At 45.8% G+C, this 26,285-nt stretch overlaps 1 protein-coding gene across 2 annotated transcripts in view; it reads left to right on the plus strand.

Annotated features, from left to right (window-relative positions):
• LOC147693373 (F-box/WD repeat-containing protein 7-like) overlaps positions 1-26,285 on the plus strand; it is a 413,361-nt gene that overhangs the window by 315,475 nt on the left and 71,601 nt on the right. For both annotated transcript variants that reach the window (XM_086933689.1, XM_086933690.1), the window contains exons 7-9: positions 8,237-8,360; positions 22,376-22,512; positions 25,298-25,411. In XM_086933689.1, the coding sequence (XP_086789815.1) occupies positions 8,237-8,360; positions 22,376-22,512; positions 25,298-25,411 (375 nt within the window). The remainder of the gene's footprint in view (positions 1-8,236; positions 8,361-22,375; positions 22,513-25,297; positions 25,412-26,285) is intronic.

Below are 26,285 nucleotides of genomic sequence, written 5' to 3' on the forward strand. Positions count from 1 at the left end.
AGGGGAGGAGCCACCTATCTCGTGATACTTCGAAGACTCTTCCAGGACAACAATGTGCAATCATCCGGACCCAACACTAGGCGGCGATCTATGCACAGATATGAATGTCAGCAGCCCTACATGCCAAGAACAGATGCATACTGGTAAGTAGCATTTGCAAAATAGGTTGTTTCTGTACAGGAATTCAGACAATTTGATGATTGAAGGACATGCCTGAAGATGAAACCCTTGAATATCCGCACTATAGCGTTATCCTTGACAGGATGGGGATTCCATGTGGGAGATCTAAGATCCAAGGACAAATCATCAGCACAGGAGATAGATCTGCAAATAATTTTAATAGGTGTAGAACTGTGGGAAAGATGCTTAAGTACTTCGATATAGACTTCCAGAACAAGAAAGTGCTAATCCGGCAATCAGGCCCATAAACTTGTAATACATTCTCATTTAGGGATTGTATACGTGAAGCAGTTTGGCCTAGCTTCCCATAATATTAGAACATCTGGCTCTGGAACCTGGAGTTAGAGAGAAAGCACTTACGTCTGGGCATATACTAGAAGTAGGAAACTACTTTGCAGATGCATTAACTCTTCAGTACATACATTCGCCTAAATGGGCATTGAAACGTTAACCAGTTTAGTACAGTTTCAGGAGCTGGGACAGGCTGGACTTGAGATTTGTTTGCCCCGTTTTTTGTCCGAGAAAGGTTCCCAGATAATGGATTGTGGCAAGGACATTAATTTATTCTTGCTGCTAATTCCATTGGTAGAGAAAGTGATCGAAAAACATAGACATCCTGCTTAACAATGATCCTTATAGCTTTGACATTGGCAGAGGAAGTGGTGGCAATCCCACCTACTAGAACAGCACATTCTCTGTAGGTCTCAGTACATCCCAGAATCACTCACTCCCAGGAGTCCAACCTCCCTGACTGGCAAGGCTCCTGAGATCATTGCTAAGGTACCCGAAACTGCCACCTAAATATATAGAGACTGTCACCACGTGGAGCTGAACTACCACAGTGTTATTCCCATATATGGAGGTTTGTACTATTTTGTTTGGGTAATAGGTCACCCTTGTGCTGTTACAGGATGCTTTAAATTATTGCTCCTAACTAGAAAGTGCAGTCACATTCCAAAGTCAGGCTTCCCTTAACTTCTTTGACGATTACTAAAATTTCAATAAAACTGATCCTTCTTCAAGATATGTGATAAATGGTTTTATGGAAGGCCTCTAACATGCCTTACTCCAAATAAGGCCACTTAGTAACAACTGAACGTAGAACTCAGCAAAGGCAGAGGACCACAATACAAACCATTCGGAAGCTGAACATAAAGGTTGTCACACGAGGCTGCCTGCTCTTAGCCGTCACCTGTAAGCAAGATGAGGCACTCTTCTTAGAAGAGCTTTTCATCAAATTTTATAAGAAGACTGTAGTACTAAGTATGCATCTCAGCCTCATGCCGAAGTATCATATGTTAAGTACAACAGCCAGGATAATGCCCATAATTCCTAAAGCACTAGCCCAAAGCCAGGATTCACCCTGTCTCCGCAGGTAATACACAATGCCCTAGGCCTGAACTACAAATGACCCATTATGCCAGGGGTGCCCAACCTAGGGTGCCCGCACCCCTAAGGGAGCAAGATGTCATTTCAGGGGGTGTGACAAAGAGGGAAAGTATGGAACATGGATTGGTATAGATTATATGCAGCCCTTACAGCTTCTCTCAGAGGTTAAACCAGTGAAGAGACACAGATAATGCACATCAACATACAGCACAGAAACAAATCTGAGGGTGTGCCGGCTGTGAGGCAAAGCGGAACCATTGCGAGACCACATATCATAGTCTCGTTATAAAAGTAAACAGTCCTCCAGATAACTCCCACTTCCACCAGAAAACTCTTTCAAGAAAAAAACAATTTTTTATAAAACATTAGATAGCTGTATTATGCAAAAGTTTGTAATTGTATAGTTTCAAATTGCAGCCTCATTGTTATATGTAAATAATTAGTGTTTGTCTTCACTGTGTTCTCAGTTTTGCAGCGTGAATCTTTCTGGATTCACGATGCTGTGCATTATTCTGCCATCTCGTGGTTGGGTCCGGAATTGTCGTATTTTTCCTTTTTTTTCGGCCCAGGTAGGGTGGCGTCGGTGTACCACCATTTGGTATCCTCTGTGACGTTGGCGGGCTTCAGGCGGAAGCTCCCTCCTGTGGTCGCCATCTTCAGATTATTTTTTCCGCCGTTGTGTCTGGATCGTCAACGAAGGAGCTCCAGAACTTTGGAGACAGAATCACCGGAAAACCTTCGAAAATCACCAGGAATGCTTACAGTGACCAGAGGACCAGTCAACTAACAGGGTCGACGATGAAGGAGAAGAACCAATCCTTCAACGTACCAAGGACATGCGCTCACAGGGGCCCCCCTGAGCACTGTGATGGACAAGATACCATTCAAATTTTGCGGGAACTGCAGACACAAGTACGTGCAGAAGGACCAGCATCCAGTCTGCAGCATCTGCCTTTCCCTCGACCACGAAAAGGAGGACTGCAACGCCTGTGTGGTTTTCACGCCTAAAACAATTAGGGTGAGAGAGAGACATCGCATGGTGAAGCACGCCATGCAGGGACCAGGAGCACCTCCATCACTCCGAGACTTGGGCCTCTCCAGTGAAGAAGAGGATAACATCGCTGAACGGCCAGAAGACTCGACAGACAAGTTTGAAAACAGGAAAGAGGTAAGAGAGTTCTCGACCCCTAGACCCTCGACGGACACTCGGAGTGAATCCAAATCCCCCCAAAAAGGGGCAGCGCAGTCGAAGTCCTCGACGCTAGCAGCCGCACCCAAAGATAAACAGCCCAGCGGATCCTTGGCTAAGGACTCCCAGCCGGCGAAGAGCCTGGAAAAGGCAAGGCCGCCGAAAGCGGTTCCAGAAAAGGAACACTCAACGTCGAGGCAAGAATCCCTAAAGCAGGGCCCATCGTCCAAGCCCGCGACATCGTTGACGGCGGCGAAGCGAAGGCCGGAGAATCTCAACGCCGAACAAGCATCCGAGATGGACAGGAAAAGGAGAAGACTCAAGGCCGAAATGGCGAGTATTCTCCAGAGTAAGAAGGATTTCGACAACAAAATTAGCCTGTATAGGATTCCATTGAAACCTGTGCTCGAAGTCGAAGCTGAGAGCAGCGCTGAGGAACTCCAGCCGCTGAACACTCCAGAACTCGCCGAAGAGCAGGTAGAAAAAGATCTGTATTACTACGGCGAGGAGGAAGAAGAATCGTACCAGGTCTTGACAATTTCAGAGTCTCAAGATCTTCCGCGGTAGGATCTCTATGCCGAATCACCAGAAGAGGGCGTAGAGTCCTATCCTTCAAAGCCTTCGCCGCGAAGAGACATACTAGGTGAAGCTGGAAGAGGAAAAACTTCAGGCATGTTTCCTGCCAATGCTTCCTAGTGTGCTGGACCAGGGAAGAGAGGCGTTCAAAGAACCAGCTATATGCAGATCTGTCACCCCAAGGTGTGATAAAAAATACAAGCACTCCTTACTGGACCCCATGTATATCAGTGGGTCAGTACCACCTGACTCCATCATCACAGCCAATGCCAGAAAGAAAGCCAACATCCCCAGTGGGCCAGTACCACCTGACTCCATCACAGCCAATGCCAGAAAGAGAGCCAACATCCCCACAAATACGGGGCCACCTCCTGACAAGGAAAGCAAGAGGATGAACCTGACAGGGAGGAAGATGGAAAGAAGTGCGGCAATACAGTAGCGCATCGCAAACTCCAATGCCCTCAATCAATAGGCACGCTTATCACTGGCTTTTGGTCGGAGAACTACTCACGCACCTACCAGACCAATACCAGAAGAGTACCAGCCACCTGGTAGAGGAGGGGAAACACATGGCTAATACATGTTTGAAATCCGTTCTAGACGCAGCGGAAACATCAAGTAGACGAATGATGATAGGGGTAATGGAGAGAAGACCTGAATGGCTCCGTACCTCTGGTTTCAAAGTCGAAGTACAAAGTAACAACCTCAGCACACCCTTTAATGGTCATCACAGTTGACTAAAAGTTAAACCAGCTGAAAAAGGGAAATGAGACTGCAAGGTCAATGGGAGCCCTGCAATTCAGGGGGATGAGAAGGGGAGTACCTCAAAGAAGGCCAGCAGGCAGGGGCAACAACCAACCGGCCACATCTCACCAATCCTTCAACCAAGGCTTCCAAGGGGGAAACCAGGGTCCACAGCAGGCACAGCAACGGCAGGCATGGCAATACCAGCCTAGTGGCCAGTCCTTTCGTGGGCGCACAAGAGGACGAGGTAGCACACCCAGAGGGGTCCAACAGCCTGCCTCCGAGTGACTTCACAAAAACATCAACTCACACCAGCCAACAACAACAGGGGTGTGTCATATAACAAAGAAACCCAAAGATTGTTAGTTCCTCCAACATGCAACACCAGTAGGAGGCAGGATAAAGGACTTCCTCCAGGAATGGAGGGAGATTACCACAGACAAGTGGATACTAAACATCATAAAACACGGCTATTGTATAGATCTACAAGGACATCCCCCACACAGAAAATCAAATAGAAAGATTCACTCAAGAAGAGAACTATCACAATTGTTGTAGGAAACAAAGGAACTTCTAGACAAACAAGCCATAGAAAGGGTACCAGCACATCAGAGAGGGAAGGGGGTCTACTCCACTTACTTTCTCGTACCAAAGGTGGACGAGACGCTACGTCCTATCCTCGACTTAAGGTACCTAAACAAGTACATAAGAACGCAAAAATGCAAAATAACAGCGTTACGAGAAGTCATTCCCCAGATACAACAAGGGATTACATGACAATAGATCTAATGGCTGCGTACCTGCACATACTATTAAACAGAAAACACAAACACTTACTAAGGTTCGTGGTAAAGGATACACACTACCAGTTCACAGTGCTAGCCTTCGGTCTGAAATCAGCGCAAAGGTTGTTCACAAAATGCCTGGCAGCAGTGGCGGCACAATTAAGGAGACAGGGGATACACGTATACCTGTATCAACGAATGGCTGGTAAAAATAAGCTCATACATCTCCTGCAAAGAAAACACTCAGACAACGATACACATGTTGTCAAAATTAGGGTCCTCCATCCACTGGGGAAAATCCTCTGCAGAACCAGAGCAGGTGAAAGTCTTCTTGGGAGCAGAGATCAACACCTTCCAGGGCAAGGTGTTTCCAAGCACAAAGAGGACCTTAGTAATTCCGAAGGAGACACAGAACTACCGCAAGGGGCAAGCTCTGACAGTGAGGACGGTGGGGAAACTAATGGGTATGTTGGCGTCTTGCATACACTTAATCCCCCACATCCGACTACATATTAGACCATTACAGGAATGACTTAAACAGCAATGGTCACAGGCTACAGGGAGCTGGGAGGACCTTGTGGTTGTCACACAAACAATACATCAAGAGATGGCATGGTGGAACAAGAGAAACCTAACACTGGGAAAACCATTCACACAACCAGCTCCATCAGTGACCTTCAGAACAGATGCATCCTAGCTGGGATGGGGAGTTCACATGAACAACCTCAAAGTGAGAGGATTGTGGAAGTCCCAAGACACGGTCAAATGCATCAACTATCTAGAACTAAAGACAGTCTTCCTAGCGTTAAAGGCCTTTCAGGGGCACCTATACGGAAAGAGAGTGTTGGTTCAAACAGACAACACCACAACAATGTTCTACATAAACAAGCAAGGAGGTACTCACTCAGCGATCCTGTCATCACGAGCACAGGACACTTGGAAATGGGCTATTCCAAAACAAATAGACCTATTAGCAATACACCTCCCAGGGAAGGACAATGTGGAAGCGGACAGGCTGAGCAGACAGTCGTCAGCAACCCACTAGTGGGAGATCAACCGTCAAGAATTACAGAAAATATTCAACAAATGGGGGACACCACAAATCGACCTATTAACAACACCCCAAAATGCAAAATGCCAACACTTCCCATCGAGACAAACATGCAGTCAATCCCTGGGGAATGCCCTATGGATAAGTTTGTAAGGGACATTTGCCTACGCTTTTCCACCTATACCACTGCTACACAGGGTACTGAACAAGTGCAGAGCCAGCAACATGACGCTGATTCTAATCGCACCGCAGTGGGCCAGACAGACCTGGTTCTGACAAATAATGGAAATGGCACAGGACCCAGCTCACAAGTTTCCAAAAAGAAAGGATCTGCTAAGAATGCAAAACGGAAAGTTGTTGCACTCAAAGCCGGAGAGCCTCAACCTAGCGGCATGGCTCCTGAAGACTTGGAGTTCGCACACCTCAATCTGCCAGAGAGCACCAGAGCAGTGTTGCAGGAGGCACGAAGACCTACCACAAGAAAATGCTACGCAGCCAAATGGAAGAGATTCTCGCTATGGTGCGCCAAGGAGAAACCTCAAAACAGAAGAACAAGGGAATCCACAGTATTAAAGTACCTAACTCATTTACTACAAAACAAGCTAAGTTACACCTCTCTCAGGGTGCACTTAGCAGCTATAGTAGCATACACAAGGGGAGAACTAGGGATACGTTTTCTTCACCTCACTAGTGTTAAAGAGGTTTCTGGAAGGGGCAAAAAGAATAGCCTCCCTAAGAGGGTACCACCACCAACATGGAACCTCAACGTGGTACTGGCGCAACTAATGAAGGTGCTGTTCGAACCCATGCACAAGGCCACACTCCATATGCTCACGCTGAAGACAGCCTTTCTAGTGGCGATCACTTCACTACGTAGGGTAAGCGAGCTGCAAGCACTCACATTACAAGAGCCCTATTTGCAAATACACAGCGACAGGATTGTAATGAGAACGGACCCACACTTCTTACCAAAGTTGGTTTCTAGGTTCCACATCAATCAATCTATCCAAATTCCAAGTTTCTTCCAAAAGCCTACAACAAGCGTAGAAAGAGCATTATACACACTGGACGCCAGAAGGGCAGTAATGCATTACATAGAACGGACAAAGGAATGCAGGAAGACAAAACTACTTTTTGTTTCCTTCGCTACCAGTTTTCTGGGCCAACCAGAAATCAAGAACACTATTGCAAGGTGGGTTGCACAAACAATACAATACTGCCACAAAAAAGCGGGACAGGAATTGCAAGGAACTACGCAGGCTCACTCAACAAGGAAGAAGGGAGCCACCATAGCGTTCCTAGCAAACACACCTATTCAGGGCATCTGCCATGCAGCAACGTGGGTATCTGTGCACACTTTCACTAAATACTACTGTGTGAATATTCAAATGAATAACAAAGCTCAAGGGGACAGGAGGTCTTAAAAAAAATATTCAGGAATCAGAGCTCCTCTTCCACCCAGCCACCACTTACCTAGCAAACCACTACAAAATCTATGCACAGCATATCCAGAAAGATTCACGCTGCAAAGGAATAGTTTCTTACCTGTCATTGTAGTTTTGCAGCTTGAAGACTTTCTGGATTCACTAGCGATCCCACCCTCCTCCGCCAGAAGGAGCCAAGAAGAATGGGTTTCATAGACCAACAACAACACTCAAACAGGAACAGAAAAAAGAATCCAAAGATGGCGACCACAGGAGGGAGCTTCTGCCGGAAGCGCGCCGACATCACGGAGGACACAAAATGATGGTACGTCGACGCCCACCCTACCTGGGCCGGAAAAAAAAGGAAAAATACGACAATTCCAGACCCAACCACAAGATGGCGGAATAATGCACAGCATAGTGAATCCAGAAAGTCTTCAAGCTGAAAAACTACACCGACAGGTAAAGAAACTATTCGTTATGTGCCCTTTTCTTCTCAAACTCCTCTCAAAAAATGTGAGCTCTTGTGCTACTAATCTAGGACACCTGAGTCTATAAACCGTGTTTCATATTTGTATTACTACTATTACTCCACTTGAGAGCAGTGGAATTCCTTTCCTATGCATTGTAATGATATCTTTAAAGGAGTGTCTTTTACAGTTCTAACCCTTCTCTTCAACCAGAGAGATTAGTGCACCCGCAGTGAATCTCCTGCTCACTTTGGTATCTACTCTTACAAATGTAATGCATGATATTGTCCATTTACTCCTGAGTGAATCCTAATCAGTCTCATATTTATTACCCGGGGGCATCCTTCGTGATCTCCTACTCTGCAGCAACACTACTGTAGGTTCCTTAAATTGAAGCACGACCTCATGATGCCTTCTTATCTCTTCAGCTTGCCCTGTACGTACTATCCTTCTTAGAGCCCCGGGACCTTCTGCGAGCCGCTCAGACCTGCCGCTACTGGAGGATCCTGGCTGAAGACAATTTGCTATGGCGGGAAAAATGCAGAGATGAAGGTAAACCATTTACATAGAACAGCAAGCTACAAGGAATGTAAGGTTTGTAAATTTACTTGGAGAGGAATGTGAAATCCTAGGAAATTAACTAAGATTTTGTGAAAGCTTTTCAAGGGGAAGAGCATCTTTCTTTGCGACATGGGCAGTTGGCATTGATGCGGAGAGAATGTGTTATGAGAATGTTTGTCTCAACGTTTGTTTTGTTTAGATGTCAAAGTACTTCAATCTCAAACCCTGAAGTCTGACCCAAGGCTCTTCAATCCATGACCACCTCCATGTTAGCAGGTGATATCGTGTACAGAATTAGTTGTCTTCATTGTGTTTACCAGGCAGTTTCTTCTGAAAGTGGATGATGAAGGCAAATAAAATGTATTACACAATTTGATTATGAAAAAAAGCAGTTGTAGTAGATGCAATAGGATTTAATTTAAGATTTATTGAAAGCAAAAGCCCTGGGGAAAAAAGGGGACACACCTAGGATCTGGAATGGAGAAGGATAGCTGAGAAGATGTAGCCTAAACTCTTTTGTGTAAAGAATGCCTTGTATTAACACCAAAGATGTTGTGGGGTGTTGGTGGGGCGGGTGCAGTATCTTTCAAAGCTGTTCCTATCTTCTCTTCCAGAACTCTTGTAACCAGGAATATAGTAAAAAAAAATATATATATATATATCTCTCCCCATGTTGACACCCAAAAAAGCACATTTGTCTCCTTTCTTAAATTTGGCCACATGTCCTTTGTACATTTGACTCAATTAAATATTTGAAGTTGAATACATCAAAACCATGACTGGACTGTCACTGTGTGGAAAACCAAGGGCCTCCTCTGGGTTTGTATTGTCCATCAATCCCAAGTATGGGGTCCCAGAGTCATGCCATGTAGGATTTCATTGATTAGAGTTGTAAACCTTTGTGAAATCGCCTTGTTTGGAAGTCTACCTTACGTGGATCTATTTTCAGGGAGAGAGCATCCTCAATCTCCCCCAGGTTCTCAGAATGTTCCACTAGAGCATGTTGAAATTGCATGTATAGTAAGATGTGAGAGGCTGCCAGCTCATTTTCCTCTCCTAGAGCTTCACGTTTTTCATATCGCTCCTTTCCCACACATTTCCCTAGTTTGAAATCCTTATTAAATCCCATCTGCCCAATTCTTTCAGTCCCTTCGCTTCTGTCAATAATGTGCCGCCCTATAGTGGGATTTCTACGTCCATTGTAGATTGGAAGGCTACCTTCCATGATCTTACTACTGTCATTATATTGCAGAACCCACTATCACGTATTTATCTCTGAACTGAAGGCTCCCCCACCTACGCAAAGTCCCAGTCATTAATTACTATGATCTGCAAGGCGCAATATTATCTACTTACATCCTGTAATGGGGAGCTGTTGTCCTATATTCCCCAGCTAAACTTCCAAGGGAGATCCTAGTGGAACCTACATCTCATCGTAGGCGAAACTGCAGATCCAGATTATTGGAAAAAGTCACCTAGAACTCACAATGTCATATTTTGTAGTACATAAGGGAACCTCTGTAGGTCAGTCATTTGTACAGTGTTGCTCAGCCGATCAGTGACATATACCTTTAGTCAAATAGATCTGCAAATATTTGACCCCTGAGGATGAACTGTCAAGCGGGATGTGATAACCAGCTATCAGTGTCCTGTCTGTAAGCGGATAAATGAGGACTTCAATCAATTGACCCTGAAACCGGAGCATCTGCTATACTCCAAAAAGTATATAACAATCCCTTTCCAAAAAAATGTCAGAATCCTCCAAATGCAGAAGCAGATGATGGTTTTTAAAGAGCTGTTCTTCTCTGTACTGTCATGACATTTACCCTTGTTGTAGGGTTGCTTGTACCCCGGCGCACAACCATCTTGGCCGACGAGATCTCTGAGGCGTTAGCTAGCATGCGCGTACACAGCGCTCCCGGGATAGATGGCTTGACGGTAGGATTCCACAAGGCTTTCAAGGACAAACTTATTCCCCACCTGTTGTCCTTGTTTGACGAGATATGCGAGGATGGTAGCATGCCCTGTATGATGAGAGAGGCCCTGTTGGTTACCATGTTGAAGCCGGGCAAGCCCTCCAATGTCTGCAGCTCGTACAGACCACTTTCCCTATTGAACGTGGACGCCAAACTTTATGCCAAGGTCCTAGCCACCCGATTGTCCATCATCGCGCCAGAGATTGTTGCCCCAGAACAATCTGGCTTTGTGCCTGGAAGGAATTTGACCTATAACATACGCACAGTGTTGGGCACAATGCAACATGTGCGACAGGATGCGAAAGCGGTCGCGATATTCTTGGATATGGAGAAGGCGTTCGATTCTGTCGAATGGCCATTCATGCTGAGGGTCCTGCGTTGCATGGGTCTGGGTGAGCAGTTTTTACAAATGGTTGGCGCGCTGTATTGAATATGTTTTTACACAACAAGGGAAACCCAAAAGGAATCACACTAGGGTCCTTGGGCAGTAGACTATTGTACAGAACAGGGGACCCTAGTAATTGAGGATCACGTAAATGATAGACATATACTTAATAGTATATATGACCTCTGCCCAGCCGGACAGGTTTTTATTGTACAATTTCTTTGTATTATTCCATATAACATTATACAAAAGTGGGCACAGCCTGTGACCCACAAAGGACAAGACAAAACAAGTGACACAAACAATTATGTAGAAACGCTCAAACGCGGTCTGTAATCATTCATTGGTTATACAGACTAGATTACAATCATAGCAACCCATTGTTGTTCAGTATTTATGAGGTCAAATCAACATATGGTGCAGTTAGGTCGACGACGTTTCGATGCAGTTACAAAATACTTGCATCATCATCAGGACAGAAAATACTATGTCATGTTTGTCTGGAGATTCTATTACAAACACAGAGCCTCTCGTATGTACTTAGACTGGGTCCATAGTAGGTAGAAATTCGACACAGCTATAACCAGATGATTACGCTTTTCAAGGCGACTAGAGGAGACATTCAGCATTTGCCTTGCGTATATTCTAGGTAGTCGGAACTTCGTCATAAAGATTTGTTATTTCAGCATGATGGCTGGACGAGGGGGTTCTGGCGGTGAACAATCTGGCTTTGTGCCTGGAAGGAATTTGACCTATAACATACGCACCTATAACATGCGCACAGTGTTGGGCACAATGCAACATGTGCGACAGGATGCGAAAGCGGTCGCGATATTCTTGGATATGGAGAAGGCGTTCGATTCTGTCGAATGGCCATTCATGCTGAGGGTCCTGCGTTGCATGGGTCTGGGTGAGCAGTTTTTACAAATGGTTGGCGCGCTGTATTGAAGGCCAGTGGCGAGGGTGCGACTGGGAGATCGCGTCTCGGCCCTTTTCACCATCAGCAGAGGCACGAGACAGGGTTGCCCCCTGTCCCCGTTACTGTATGCCCTAGTTGCTGAACCACTGGCGTGTGCGTTGCGGGAATACCACTGGCACCGGGGGGGTTAGTTTTCCGACCTATAAAATAATCGTCTCGACGTACGCGGACGATACATTACTCTATGTGCGAAATCCGGAATCGAATCTTTCCCCCGTTCTAAGAGAGGTAGTACGCTTTGGCGCCCTCTCGGGCCTAAAGGTTAATTGGGAGAAATCGGGGATGTTCCCACTGAACCCGGTGACAGACCGCTTCGAGATGGAATATCCTTTATACTGGTCTACGGACCCGGTACGATACCTGGTCATAATGATTCACACGGACTCAGAGGTGCTATTCAGTGAAAACTATGGGGTGGCTTTCAGTAGATGTGAGGACGATGTGGAAAGGTGGTGTAAGCTACCACTCTCCCTGATGGGCCGCATAGCCATCATGAAGATGGTGGTCCTACAGAGATTTTTATTTCTGTTTAACACCCTGCCCATTATAGTCTCGAAAGCCTTTTTTCTGAACCTCACGAAACTCATGACTCGCTTAGCCTGGGGATGTGGGCAGCCGCGGGTTAATTGGAACATGCTCACGCTCCCGTATGAGCTGGGTGGGCTTGGAGCGCCTGATCTAGAGAGATACTATAGGGTGGCTCAGGCCGCACATCTGCACACGTGGATCCACGGTGATAGTAACATCCCGCACGTGCGAATGGAGCAGCTTTTTGCGGACCCTCTTCAGCTCCCGGCCACGGTCTGCACCCCTGTGGATCGTAGGGTCGGTGTACTAGACTCGATAACGGCTACAAAGCATGTCTGGAACGCGTTATTGAAGGCCAGGGAGGGAGAGCTGTTCTACTCCCCCTCGATGGCGGTGGAATGGCTGCAGTGGCTGGCCCCCATCGGGGACGGGAACGTGATCCGGGCCCTGCATGCGCTGGGGCTGAAGACTGCGGGAGAGTTGTTTACCGATGGGAAAGCTAAAACGTGGGATCAGGCTGCCCAGGGAGTGGATAGTCCGATGCCGTTACAGCGGTTTCAATTCCACAGAGTCCGGAGCACCCTGAAGGATGCCCTGGGCCCAGACCTGGCGGAGCCACCGGACCTTCTGGAACTCTCATACGTTATAGCTACCGTATCTCCGCGACATATGACGGCGCACTTATACAAGAGCATTGTCTCCTATAGAGTGCAAGAACCTTCCAAGGCCCGTCTTGCCTGGCAGAACGACCTGGAGATTGAGATAGACGACTCTATGTGGAAGTATTGTTTTGTCAATACTAGGAAGCTGTCACTGAATGGGCGACACAGGTTGATACACTTTAAATTCTTGCAGAGGGTGTACTACACTCCTGAGCGCTTACATCGCTATGGTCTCCGACAATCCCCTGAATGCGAGCGTTGCCACGCGCCGGTGGCAGATTTCCTACATGTGGCGTGGGGCTGCCGGAGGATTCATGAATTCTGGGTTGCGGTTATTTCGGAACTAAGCGAGATACTGGATCATGAGCTTCCGGTAGACCCGGCTTTGGCTTTGTTGGGCTATTCGAAGCCCTTACCGGTGGCATACAGGCGATTGGCAGATATGGGACTATTACTGGCGAGACGTACAGTGGCGCAGTGTTGGATGAGAGGGCCGACACAGACTAAGAAACGGTGGGCTAGAGATATGGTATACTGCTGCACACAAGCGGAACACTACAGTGAGCTCCTCCCTCCCACCAGCAGGCCGAAAAACTTCTGGGGCGTATATAACAGCTTTAGATGCACTAGAGATGACATTGCGGACACACAGCGGGAAGAGGGGGAGGATGTGCACCAACAAACACATAGACGGGGAACCCCTGTGAATTCGAGGAATGGAGGGTGCGTCCGCGACCTGGGAGACACAGTGACGGCTAGGTAGAGTATCGATGCCCGGCTGTCATGTGATGAGAGGCTGGTAGGGGTACACGCGGGATATTACACAGGGCGAAAGTGGGACACACACAGAACATTTTGAAGAAGTTACACTCAGGGCAAGGGATGTGGACATTGGCACAAGATTTTTGCATGGCATTTCCTGTAGCACATAGGTCAGCGAACGGGTTGGACAACAGGGGGGGGTGGGATAGGGGGTTCCTGGGAGTTTTTGGGTAAGGGGGGAGTGGGGAGTTTCCTGTTGGGAGGGGGGGTATTTTAGAACATAAAATACACCTACATTTCTGACTTTGCAGCATATGGCCTGCATGAGCCAATCTCTGTGTGAACGGGGGCTTTCGCGTATGCACTGTCATGACACCTGCAGGCGCTAGCGGTTTGAACGCCTTCCCCAAAGTTCCCTTGCGCCGCCGTACCCCAGGGTTGACGGCATATGGCTGTGTACTACTAGCTGCCTGTTTATTGATCACACCTATTATTATCGCATTGCCGGCCCGAGGGGGTTGTAGGCGAAATGCTGTGTATGATTATGACTGTATTAATAAAGGTGTTAAAAAAAAAAAAGGGCACAGTGATGAGCTCCCTTAATGGAGCTCCTGTATTCGGGATCACTTTTAGTGAATAATCCCGCTACAATCCTGGCCATCAACCCGCCACCCACCCACTAACAGACACTCACCTCTATGCGGGGGTGGAGGCCTAGGACTGCGGTTTCAGGAGTTGGCGTACTAGTTATCAGCTGGCCTCTTTCGTGCGACTGCTGGGTAGGGCCGCAGCAAAGATCCCAGGCTGCTGTTTGGAGCTCCCGTTCACTTGCCATCACGTTTGCTGCTTCAGCGTTGGTGCTGGTCGACGTTGCTGGAATTACCAAACTCTGGAGGCGAAGCCCGGGAGTCTCCAGGCCTGCGATTGAAGGTCGGCGGTTGCTGCTAGGCGACACGGACAGCTGTGGAAAGCCAGAGCCGTCGTCTGCTGATTGGAGGCGGCTCCTAGGTCTGTGGAGGCTGAGGCGCACATCGAGGCAGGCATGGCAGCAGAGCCCTGGTTGTGGGCTCGCACAGAGAGGTCGGCTGATGCGGCTAGTGAAGTGAGACATGGCGGAACCCTGCTATGCCTGGCTTACGCAGTTGTGCATGGGGGCTGCCAGGAGACTACGTCCTCAGCTGAGGAGTCTGGTGGAGCCCCTGTGTTCTGGGCTTGCACCTTGATGACAGAGGTGGCGGTTCCTCCCGTAGCAGAGTGGCTGAACCCTAGTGTTTTGGGCTTGCATAGCTGAGCTCTGCTATATGTGTATGGGCTCGGGCCATAAGGAGGCTACAGCCCATCCATTGGAGACTGTATCGAGCTAATTGAGGTGTGGGGAAAGTTTGCCATCAGCCAAGTACTGCCCCAGGCACTTAACAGCGAAGGCTCCTGCCCTCCCCTGGAGAGAGGGAAGGAGTCCTTTGATGCTTGACTTCGTTCTGATTATAGTATTCCTAGATGCCTGCTACTTTTGTGTTTGGCTTCGATATAAGGTGGAATACTCTTTTGGATTATTGTAAGGATCACCTGTGACACATGATTGGAAACTGGAAATTATTCTCTCCACAGTGTTATGATGGTCAGACCTGCTGTGCTAAAACAGCCAAGGGACTCACAAGTCGAGCCCTAGTAGATGGAGCAGTGCAAGTAAGGTAGATCTTCCTTCCTGCTTCTCCTTGGGGTGCCATCTTGAACAGATTTGCTGCATCAAGTTGCGATGCACTGTATTTAATGTTTCTCTGGCTGTCTATATAGTCCGATTTATGCGTGCCAGCTCTCATCACACTTCTGCTCTGGACTTCAACCTTCCTGGAACGCTATAATATCCTATCTCTGCTCAGTAGCTTAAGCTGATACTTTGCACTTTAAAATGACGCCATCTTTCTGAAAAAGAGCTATTCTCATATGAAGGTGCAATTTCGCACTACCCCGGTTTGTCATTTCAACTTCTAGGTTTTTGCGGACAGGAGCTCTGCTTAGCTGCAATGGAACATATGTCAGGATTTTTGATCCCCTAAATTTAGACCACCTCACCTCCCTTACCACCTTTTTGCGTGCTATCCGCATCATGGCTCAACCTATTAGTAGCGCCTCTAACTTCCTTGTTCAGGTAAGCCTGAATGCTTTTAAGATTGTCTACCCCCCAAACCACTCGAAGAAAGCAGCAAAGTGCTTCAAGCACAATCTGATCAAACGATGTCCGTAAATGCTCATCCCTGACACCTACTTTTCCACGTCAAGTGGTTACTGACCTCATTTTCTACACTACCAGAAGACCCCGGTGGAGAAGAGCTCGAACGTCTTCGCTTTGTTCCAAACCACTCCATAAAACCCCCCACGGTGACCGTATAACTATACTTCCTTCTCCTCTCTTTAATGCTGATCTGACCATCTCCCTATACAATAATGTTAACATCCTCATTTAAGCTTCGGACCGGAATCTCAAGAGCTTTGGCAGAATATTTACGGGGATTAAAAATACTCATAATAACTCGAACCCTGCCAGTCCGCATCATATTTGTCTCCCCACTAATGCAGAACCTTTGGTTCCCTCCGCCTCTCTCTCTCTTCGCGCTCCGCTTCCCCTTCATTCCACATGAACAGATCTGCCAATTCCTCCATCACGGAAGTGCAGTGCAATACCCACATACTTAACCTTGACAACCAGGTTAATCCTCACCTTGGCTCCGTTACTATCAACTCGAGTGCCCTGATCCCAGCTTCTCCCTGTACTTCTCCCACTTTCCCGCATCCTATTTTCTCCACCCACCCGCCCCCCCCATGCGTCCCCCATCCCCATCTCTTTGGATAAAATCACCTTGCCCTCCACCAATACGAATCAAGGATTATCTCTAATCCGCTTATACTGAATCCTACTACCCTCTATGCCAATCCGCATCCCATAGTTGATATTAAGTCTAATCTCAAGAGGGATTCTATCTCCCCCTACAACCGCTGTTAGGGATGTATTTTGCCACCGAACACCCCTCTTACAAAGGGGACTTCCCCTTTAGCATGCTCTAGGCAGACCGCTGACTGCGACAACTGCCTTTACCTTGAGGAGATGATGGCAGACCTCAAGCAGGATCTCCTTACTGTCAAAGATAACCTGCAGACCCTTTAACAGTTCTCCCTGAATATGGAGAAACTTTGGAAAATTCTCTGCTTCCTGGGGACCGACCAACCTAGTCCTCCCCTAAGGGCTAAACACAGGGGACTGAATAGTCATCCCACATTTATCCACTTAGCCCTCTCTGGCAAACCCGACCTTTTCCAAACCACCAGTCTATGCCACTTAGGTTTCTGCTGCAGTTGTCGGACAACAACACCCTCGCTCTTCTTATATCATACACGGGCTCTGGGTATGGCCTCTCTGATTCTACTTTCAACATCCCAACTATCTCCCCTGACCCTGGTAGAGAACCCAGTGTGAGTCTCAGATCTATGAATAGGGATAACCTTCTTCAGATCTCTACGTCTCACAGGGAAATAGTCACTACCAGCTCACACATCAAATCGTTACTTCTCAACTGCAGATCTGCTGTGAAGCACGCAACAGATATTTTGGAACTTACAATCTCACAAAAATTAGACCTCTTGTTCCTCACTGAAACTTGGCTTGTTGACTCCTCCTCTCCAGTTCCCGACATCTTAATCCCTCCTGATTATGACATTATCCGATGCGATCGACCTATCAAAACTGGGGGGGCCTGGCATTGCTTGCATACATTGCTCCAATCTCGTGCTGAAGCAAGCTCAGAATTACCTGATGTTCTCTTGTGAGCAACTAGTCACCGAAATCTGGAACGACGACAGGATTGTCTTTGTGCTCCACTCGATTTATCATGATTTGGCAAGGCACCCCCCTAGAAAGTTGACTAAACAGGTGAGGGAACAGGGGGAAGAAAACACCAAATACAAACTACCAAAGTAGTATTCCCTCAAGACCTAAATTTCTTTAGATAGCGGCTTCTCAAAGCTCACACATGAGGCATGAAAAACATTCTACTCCACACAGAAAAATTACTTATTATTGCATCTTTTATTTAATTTTTTCTTTTTTATATACATTTTTTCATTTTTCACATCTTACAACGTTTTCAGTACATGTGTCTATTTATCAATTACAACAAAGTGACTATCATAATGTGTCCACTAATGTTGTATGCTGCATCACAAAGTCCGGGTGATCAATTCAACACTCGATTTCTGTGCTGATAGCTGGGGTGTTACGCACACTCACCGGAGAGAGTGTGTGACACCCCAGCTATCAGCACAGCAATCGAGTGTTGAATTGATCACCCGGTTTTTGTTTCATCTGTGCATGCAGTATTGCTCTGGGGTGTTGAGTGTGAATGTATTGAGTGCAAGAGATACGATTGTATAAGTTGAGAGGTGTGTATGTGTGTGGGGATGTGCTGAAATAAAGTGTAATTATTCCACTTACTGTGATCTTCAAAATGTTGAATTATGATGCAGCATATGTACAACATTAGTGGACAAATGATGATAGTCACTTTGTTGTAATTGATTGTATTTGGCCACTCGATTTATCATCCACCTAGGGACAATCTTCTCTTCATCAAGCGAATGATTGCGTCCAGAACCTCATGCTCAGACCAACTCGGCCTTATCTTCCTCGGAGACTTTAACCTTCATTGGATCCTTTAATATGCTCCTTTAAGGCCTTCCTCTCCGACCTCTATTTCACCCAGGTCTGCAAGGAACCTACCTACAACCAGGGCGCCAGCCTCGACCTTATCATAGCTAAAGACAACATCATTCAACTTGATAACATTTCACCCTGTCGAATCATCACCAAATATCCTTCCGCATTCTGGAAAATGTCATCCATATACAGGGCCAACCACATAAAACCAAATAACTGCCTCGTAACCTGAGAGATATCAATATTAGTGATCTAACATCCATTTGCAAGAATGGTCTCAACCCCCCCCCCCCCCCCAACATGACCAATCTGGATGACCTTACTGATCACTACAGCTCTTTCTTACAGAACCACACCCAAAGGATCAAAGTTAACCAATCCCTTGCATTTAGTACCCCGATCACCATTGGAGTACCTCAAGGTTCCGCACTTTCTTCACTCTTTTCAACCTTTTTATGGAACCGCTCTCCGATATTCTGAACTGCTCTAACATCCAGTAACATAATGTATGCTGATGACACACAACTATATTTGAAGATCGCCTCTCCAGAAGACATAACATCTCTAAATGATGCACTCCTAAAAACTCAACAATGGTTAAATATTAACCATCTACTGTTAAATACCATAAAAACGGAATTCCTTCTGATTGCCCACCGCAACCACTCTGCACCTACCCTGGACTGGCTCAAACATCTTACTGCGCTTAACTGCACTCTGCATGTTGTCGACTCGGCCAAATCTTTAGGTATAACCTTGGACAAATACCTGAATATGCAAGATCACATAAGTGCAACTATTAGGGGAGCCAATCTTCAGCTCAACACTCTTAAGAAAATCAAACCTTTCCTTCCACCTGAGGACATACAGCCTGCTGTAGTTATCTCACGCCTGGAATATGGTTTGGTGACCCTTGCTGGGCTACCTAAAACTAGCTTGGCTCCGCTTAGCCCCACCCTGAAAGCTTCGGCCAGACTCCTCACTAGCTCCAGAAAACATGACCACATCACGCCAGACCTAATTCAGCTAAACTGGCTGACCATTGAAGCGAGGATCAGGTTCAAGATAGCTTCCTTGACGCACAAAGCAGTTCATCACAACACCCCCGCTTATCTGGCAAAAAAAACTTGAGCTATCGGGATCGAGACGGAACTTAAGAAGCTCTAACACTATATTATTAAAACCCCTCAAATTCAAAAAGAAAAATACTTGCAATCGTGCTTTCTCTGGTCTTGCTCCAAGAATATGGAGTGCTCTTCCCCCTTGAGATCAGAACCAACCTATCTATTGCCTCTTTTAAAAAACACGCCATATGGCTACTCCTGAATAACTCGCAACACCATTAACCCCGATAAGAACGCTATCTACTCCTGTCTCCGTTCTGGATACTCTGTTTAACGTATTTGTGTTGCTGCTTCTCTGCTGAAACCTTACAGGTCCCACTAGATGGACAGTATCCCCATGCCCCCCTTTGCCCTGGAGTCCTCCCCTTGACCTTTTGCATGCGAAGTTATCTCTTTTGATCCATTTTGTTATTGTACTCATACTTTCGCCACTTTGTACAGCGCTCTGATACCCGTTTGGGTCTTGTTCACACTTTAAAAAACTTTTCAAATAAATAAAGGTGGGCACACCTCCCTTTCTTCCTAGGTTTTCCAGCCATTTCTCCCTCCCAAAGTGGGGGTCAGAACTGGTATGGGCCAGCTGCAGATAGCAGCAGAGGCTGGGGTAGCTAAAAAGGCGACACGTCTTTGAAGCTTCCCCTCTGTGGACCCTGTCCATCCTGCGGGAAGGGGGTGGCACGTCTGCCCAGGATGTTTTTTGTTTCATGCCAGAGAGCGGAGGGCTCTGTACCCAAAGAATCCAGAAACCTGTCTGGTGGTTGCAGATGGCGTGTAGCCAGTCAGGAGCAACACTAGAGCTGGTCTTTTTTCAGGGGGCATCTCTAAGATATTTCCGAGTGCATTTTACATTAAATCCAACACTGGCAGCAGTGTGGGTTTAATGTGCTGGTACCAAACTTCTCATTCTTCAGTAAAGTCATCATAGAGCTTTGGAGTTTGTGCTGACAAACTCCCAGCCCATTTACTCAAAATGGCTTCACAGCACTTACAATGTCTGTGGGTGGCTCATAGTCTTTAGGGGCATATTGCTCATGCAGGTCTGCCCTCACCTGTGGTATGGTGCAACCTGCCTTTAGGGCTGTAAGGCCTGCTAGAGGGGTGCCTTACCTATGCCACAGGCAGTGTTGGTGGGAATGGCGCACAGTGATTTGTGCCATGTCAACTCTTCACTTTTGTCTGCACCGAAACACGCAGCCTGCAATGGCAGTGTGGGTGTGTTAAGGTGAGGGATCTCTGAGGGCAGCATAATACATACTGCAACCCACAGAGGCCCTCTCTGTTCACAAGAACATTTGTACCAGGCGTACCTCTTACAAGAGACTTACATGTGGTCCAGAGGTGTGCCAGCTGAGGATACAAAGGTACTGATTTGAGAAAGAACAAAGGCTCTGGAAGCCTGCGTGGCAGGGACCCAAGGCACACTCATTCAAGTTGGTATCATGTGTCTATCAAAATGTTTGGGAGTACCCATGCAAAAAGAGGCACTTGTCTGCAGGTGATCTAAAGGCAGTGCACTGTACTGTTCATACTTATTGTCATGCATTAGCCTTAAAGGTGCCTACATCTGTAATCTGATCTACCAGCTGTTACTGTGCATTTGGTAATAGGGGGGCTGGAGGTGGAGAGAATACGGCGAGATTTATTGACCAGGAATTTATGTACTTTGTTCATAATTTTTTTGTAACTTTTTTATTGATAATTGGTACACAACATCATCCGGTTGAGTAAAGATTGAGACCCTTAATCATTTTACAGTATAGCATTCTCTGATCCACAAAATCTCGTACAGTATAACATTGAATCTGTACATTTAGGGTAATTCTGTAGTTCGTGATTCCATTCACTGTTGTCCATTGATAAGTTGTCTCCTGGCAATGCACATATGTTGACTCTGAAGACATTCCACTTTCCCCACACCCAATCCCACTTCTTATGGCACCCCCTATGTAAGTACACCGCTTACTTTATTCATCATTGACCAGTTGGATGTAGGTGATGGTCCTTGTAAGCATTAAACAAATAAAACCTTTGTCTAAAAAACATGAAACACTTGCTGTTACATCATCTTATCCAAACCGGGTCTGCTTCTTCCCTCTACCAGATACCAAGGTAAAGCTCTGATCTCCAAAGTCAAGGGAGGCGAAGTACTTTTAAAATGTGATTATTGGCTCTGATGATCTGGCTAAAGTAGGGTCCCTTCATGGTTTTCTGGATGTTCAAACATGACTGCTTAGCCTATGTTTGCAAGGGGATACTATTAACCCCTTCGATGCTGATGACGAGCTCAGCTCGTCATCAGCCACCGGGGGCGTGTGCGGATGACGAGCTGAGCTCGTCATCTAACGCGGCTTTTAGAAAAAAGCCGCGTAGCGCGAAAATAACCGCCGCAGCGATGCGGTTAAGACATCTTCCCTATGCCTATGAATAATTTTAAGGCTGTGTAAGATGCTTTTGGTAGTGAACCTTTGTCATCTGGGCAGAAGGTAACATTTTCTTCCAGCAGTTTTTTAGCAATCTGTACACTGCACATCTGCACATACTGCAACACAGTTCGCCTCAGTAGTGTGATTTATCAGAATGAATGCAGAGTTTTCTTGTTTGGTGATGTTAAAACATTCATTCCATGTTGCAGACTCTTGTGATAAGCAGGTATCTTTAGCTAATGCTGGTACTGTACTATGGGAAATCATCCATAGCTTGTTTGCTGCCTTCTTTGATACTGCATCTTCTCCTAGAATTGGTCCATTTGGTCTTCCCAGCCTATGCCTCACTGTCCCCACATCTTTTAACTTCCATTTTCATGATATCGGTTGTCTTTCTCACCTGCTTTTGCATTCCTAATTGTTGCTTGAATATTTTTAAATGTGCGATTTTCCCATCAGGAATTGATGAGCCCCTCAACCTGAGACGGCGGAGGATGCTGACACCTGGTTTCATGTACAGTCCATGGAAATTTGGTTTCATGAGGCAGCACAAGATAGATATGAACTGGCGAAGCGGGGACATCAGGCCCCCTAAGGTTGGTAGGTGTGCTCTCTTCTCCTTCCTGTCTCTTTACTTCATCGGTCATTTTGCAGCTGTTTCCTTTTCACCTTATACATTTCCTCTGGGAACCCCCTCCTCTATGTACCCTTTAGATTGGTGCCGTTTGAACCCCTGCCTACCATAGTTCACATTTCCAATGCATTTTCATTTGGCATGAATGGGTTGGTCGTTCCAAGGGTTGCTGACCCCTCACACCTCTCATGTATCTTCAGTTTTCTGCCCTAAAGTTCCTCCTGGTGGATCCCTTGAGCAGCTACTGAGTGATGCAAACGTGTTTTTTATTTAATTTCTTTAACCCTCACTGCCGTTGGTACTGTGCTTTTTGTTTAAATGTGATTTTTAGTAGGCCAGCCTACTTTTTTTTATTTCATCCAAAAGTAAAGGTGTTTTGGGAAACAGTTCTGTGCTGTTTCTTTCAAGTCCTTAAATGCAGCTTAGCCTGCTTTAATCTTTCAACTACTTATTTTCTTCCTCCTCTGTGCTACTTCAAACAGTTAGCCCTCAGATGAAAGTTATGAACATCTATTTATTAAAGGACCTGTTTATTAGCTGCTTGGCCATGAAGATGTCTTCGACAGATAGAGCAGACTTGAAGCTGAAGTGAAGGTGGGGCGTGGTCATAAGCAAAAGAAAGTTGTGTGGCTGTCGTTCTAACAGTGCCCAGAGCTTGATGAAGACCGTGGCCAGTCTACTGGGTTGCCAAAGCTGTGCTGATCTTTGCATAGTCTGGCTCCAGGGGAAGGGGAATCACACTCATTCACAAGAGTACAGATTCACTTTGTATATGGAACTTTTATCATTTTACTTGCACCTTGTTTTGTAGAGGTTATAACCGTTCAAGGATTCTGGAACACTCTACAGAACTATTCAGGGACCAGGTCATTAGTTCCAGACTTTGTAGGTCATGCACAAAGCTTTGCAGTGGGTGTGTTCCTTCATCGTAAGCCATTACGAGATTTCAAGCTGAAAGTTCGGGTAATATCAGTCTTGGGGGATGAAAACCTTCTCACTAGGTGGACTTGTGCAGACATTTGCTAACTGAGAAGCAGTGGATCCTCAGTAACTTCTATAGCTTTGACAAAATGCACTAATGGTAAGTTGCCATTGACAACAACTTGTGGTTTTTGCTTCCTGTGTATGTGGCTGAAGGGTGCCCAGAGAGGTTGGCCTTTAAGAAGTGAGAAGAGGGCACTACTGAATCAAGTTGTAAGACCCCTTTCTCAGCTGGTTCAACTGCATCCAATTTGAAAATGCACTAGATCTGTGAGAAAGTACAACCCACATTCTGTTCCTGTGCCTCAATGTCGAGCATTCATCTTGACCAGTAGGTCCCACTTTTCAGTCACTTAACTACAGGGCTTGAATGAGAAATATGAGACAAAAAGTTCAGAGAGGGAAGACCCATTTGCATACACAATCTCAGATTCTAATCTGCAGCACTGATGAACCATGACCATCTCCACTCCATCTGGGGAAAACCTAAGTGGCTCATTTTCTTGGTATGTATGTGAAGGAAAAACTTTATCCCTCTCTCATAGAAAGATCATAAAAGGTACTATTTTTACCAATGCTTTCTATCATCTCTATAACTTGGCTTCCAGAGGTGGAGGTCTAAGCTCCAAAGTGGCCAAATGGTGACCAAGTGTTACTATTGAAACACCAAAAATAAAGTTGAGCCTTTCACAGATTTAAGTGATTCAGATGTTCACAGAAAACGGGCAAACGTTCTACAGGACATTGTTTCAGATTTTCATCCTTCTCTTTATTCAGAAGTTTCACTGTTTTAGAACATGTCAACTGAGCAGCACCAGCAATACCTGCCAAGCCTGAGTACGAAGAGTGTTCTGTTGTGCACTAAATAAGAACGAAGGGATCTGGGTGGCAGCAATGTTTTTTTTATCTATGTTCTATTTAATACCGTTGTGAGACTCCTTTGAAAGTTCTTTCTATTTTGTCTAAAAGTCCACTGAGCAGGGAGAGCATTCTGCCTAATCTGTGCCAAGATCTCCAGGCAGCTAGGTCATCATTTGAGCTGCTGAAAGTTGCACAGCAGTTCCACAAAGAGGATCCTATGTGTTGTAGTTACTGATTGTGACCAGCGCATCATATTGAAAAACATTAAGTGGGTGACATTTTTTGCAATCTCCTATCCCTCTGGTGAGCTACTGTTAAAGAGTATGATTTGGTTGAGAAGAAAAGTGCACCAAATCTTGCTCTGTGCAGAAAGCAGTATGGCACAACTAACCAAATGTAACAATTTCTGAAAGTGGTTCCTGGACAAAGAAACCCCAAATGAATTGATAGGGGTAATTTATTTTATTTTGAGTAAGTGACACTACTCTGGCAATTAACCCTTTTTGGTCAACCAATTCCAGGAGCAAGTAAGTGCTCCTAAAGTACTGATGGCTGTGCCAGCGCATATTCTAAATTGTGGAATCTTTTCAGTTTACCCAAGCAATCTTGTTATTGGTAAGTAACTTTCCAAGTACTCGTTTAGCCTAACACTCTTTATTCTGTCTTTGTTTCCAGTCTGTGTGTCCTTCTTTTACTTTCTCACTGGGTAGTCATCTTTTTCAGTTTGATTGCACCTTCTTCCTTTCTTGTTCTCATTATAGCACGCAAGTTTTTTTTAATCAGGCACATCTTTTTTTGTTCTATGAGAGTCTTTGAACTTTGGGCTTTCTACTGTATTTCAGCCTTGTTCCTGACAGTCCTAGAAACTCAATTTCGAAATCATCCAGATTTTTATTTCGTTGCAGGTGCTAAAGGGACATGATGATCACGTCATAACTTGTCTTCAGTTCTGTGGGAACCGGATAGTTAGCGGGTCTGATGACAACACGCTAAAGGTGTGGTCTGCTATCACAGGAGAGGTAAGGATTGCTTTACAGCTTTTCAGTTGTCCTACTCTTCTTTTTTGCTCAAATTCTATTTTTTGAGTTTTGCAGATCAAATAGGGTGTCATTACATAAAAAAATAATTCTAAAAGCATACACATTTCCGCAACAGCGCGTGCATGCAACATTGACATATCTATTTGAGAGGTGGAAGCAAATAGGAGAAACCTAGGAGGAGCATGGTCTGGCCCGCTAATGGGCTGTGTCAGGGCTTAAGGTTCTTTCAAGCGCTGTGGACATCAAACAGGGGGCGAGTGAAGGAGGAGAGGTGGATAAATCTGGGAGAAGTGGATGGAGAAGGGGCTAAGGGGGAAGTAGAGAGAAATAGTGGCTAGTCTTTTTATCACCTGTTCCTCTTGTACCAGCCTCGTCTTAATAATTTGATCCATTTGATTCTTAAAGGATCCAATCGGTTTTTCTGGTTCTTACTGATTTATTGAGGCAAGGGCTTTAAAAGGCTTTGCAGGGACTTCCTTATTTAATTGGTGCCATGTCTGCACCTGCCGAATACAATGATTCTTGTATTTGTAGTGCACATATCTCATTGGGAAGTGCCCTTTAAGTCTACTGTATGTGAACATTCTATGGAAATATGTACCTTAGTTCAGTAAGCAGGGGAATTGAATTGAGATGAGCCTGTCCCAAATAAGTAATTGTATTTAAATGATGGCATTTCACATTGGTATAGAGTCTTTAATCATACTTACACAGCGGATAATAAACAAGACTTATGCGCGCACTGTCATATTAAGTAGTCTTATCTTCCAAAGTATGTCATTGGCAGAATCAAGCCATTTACAGAGGTAATTCCTAATATCTGTTAAAGTTAATTTTAGACACCAACTTTGGT

Source organism: Lissotriton vulgaris, chromosome 8, assembly GCF_964263255.1.
Source record: "Lissotriton vulgaris chromosome 8, aLisVul1.2, whole genome shotgun sequence".
Taxonomy (NCBI): Eukaryota; Metazoa; Chordata; class Amphibia; order Caudata; family Salamandridae; genus Lissotriton; species Lissotriton vulgaris.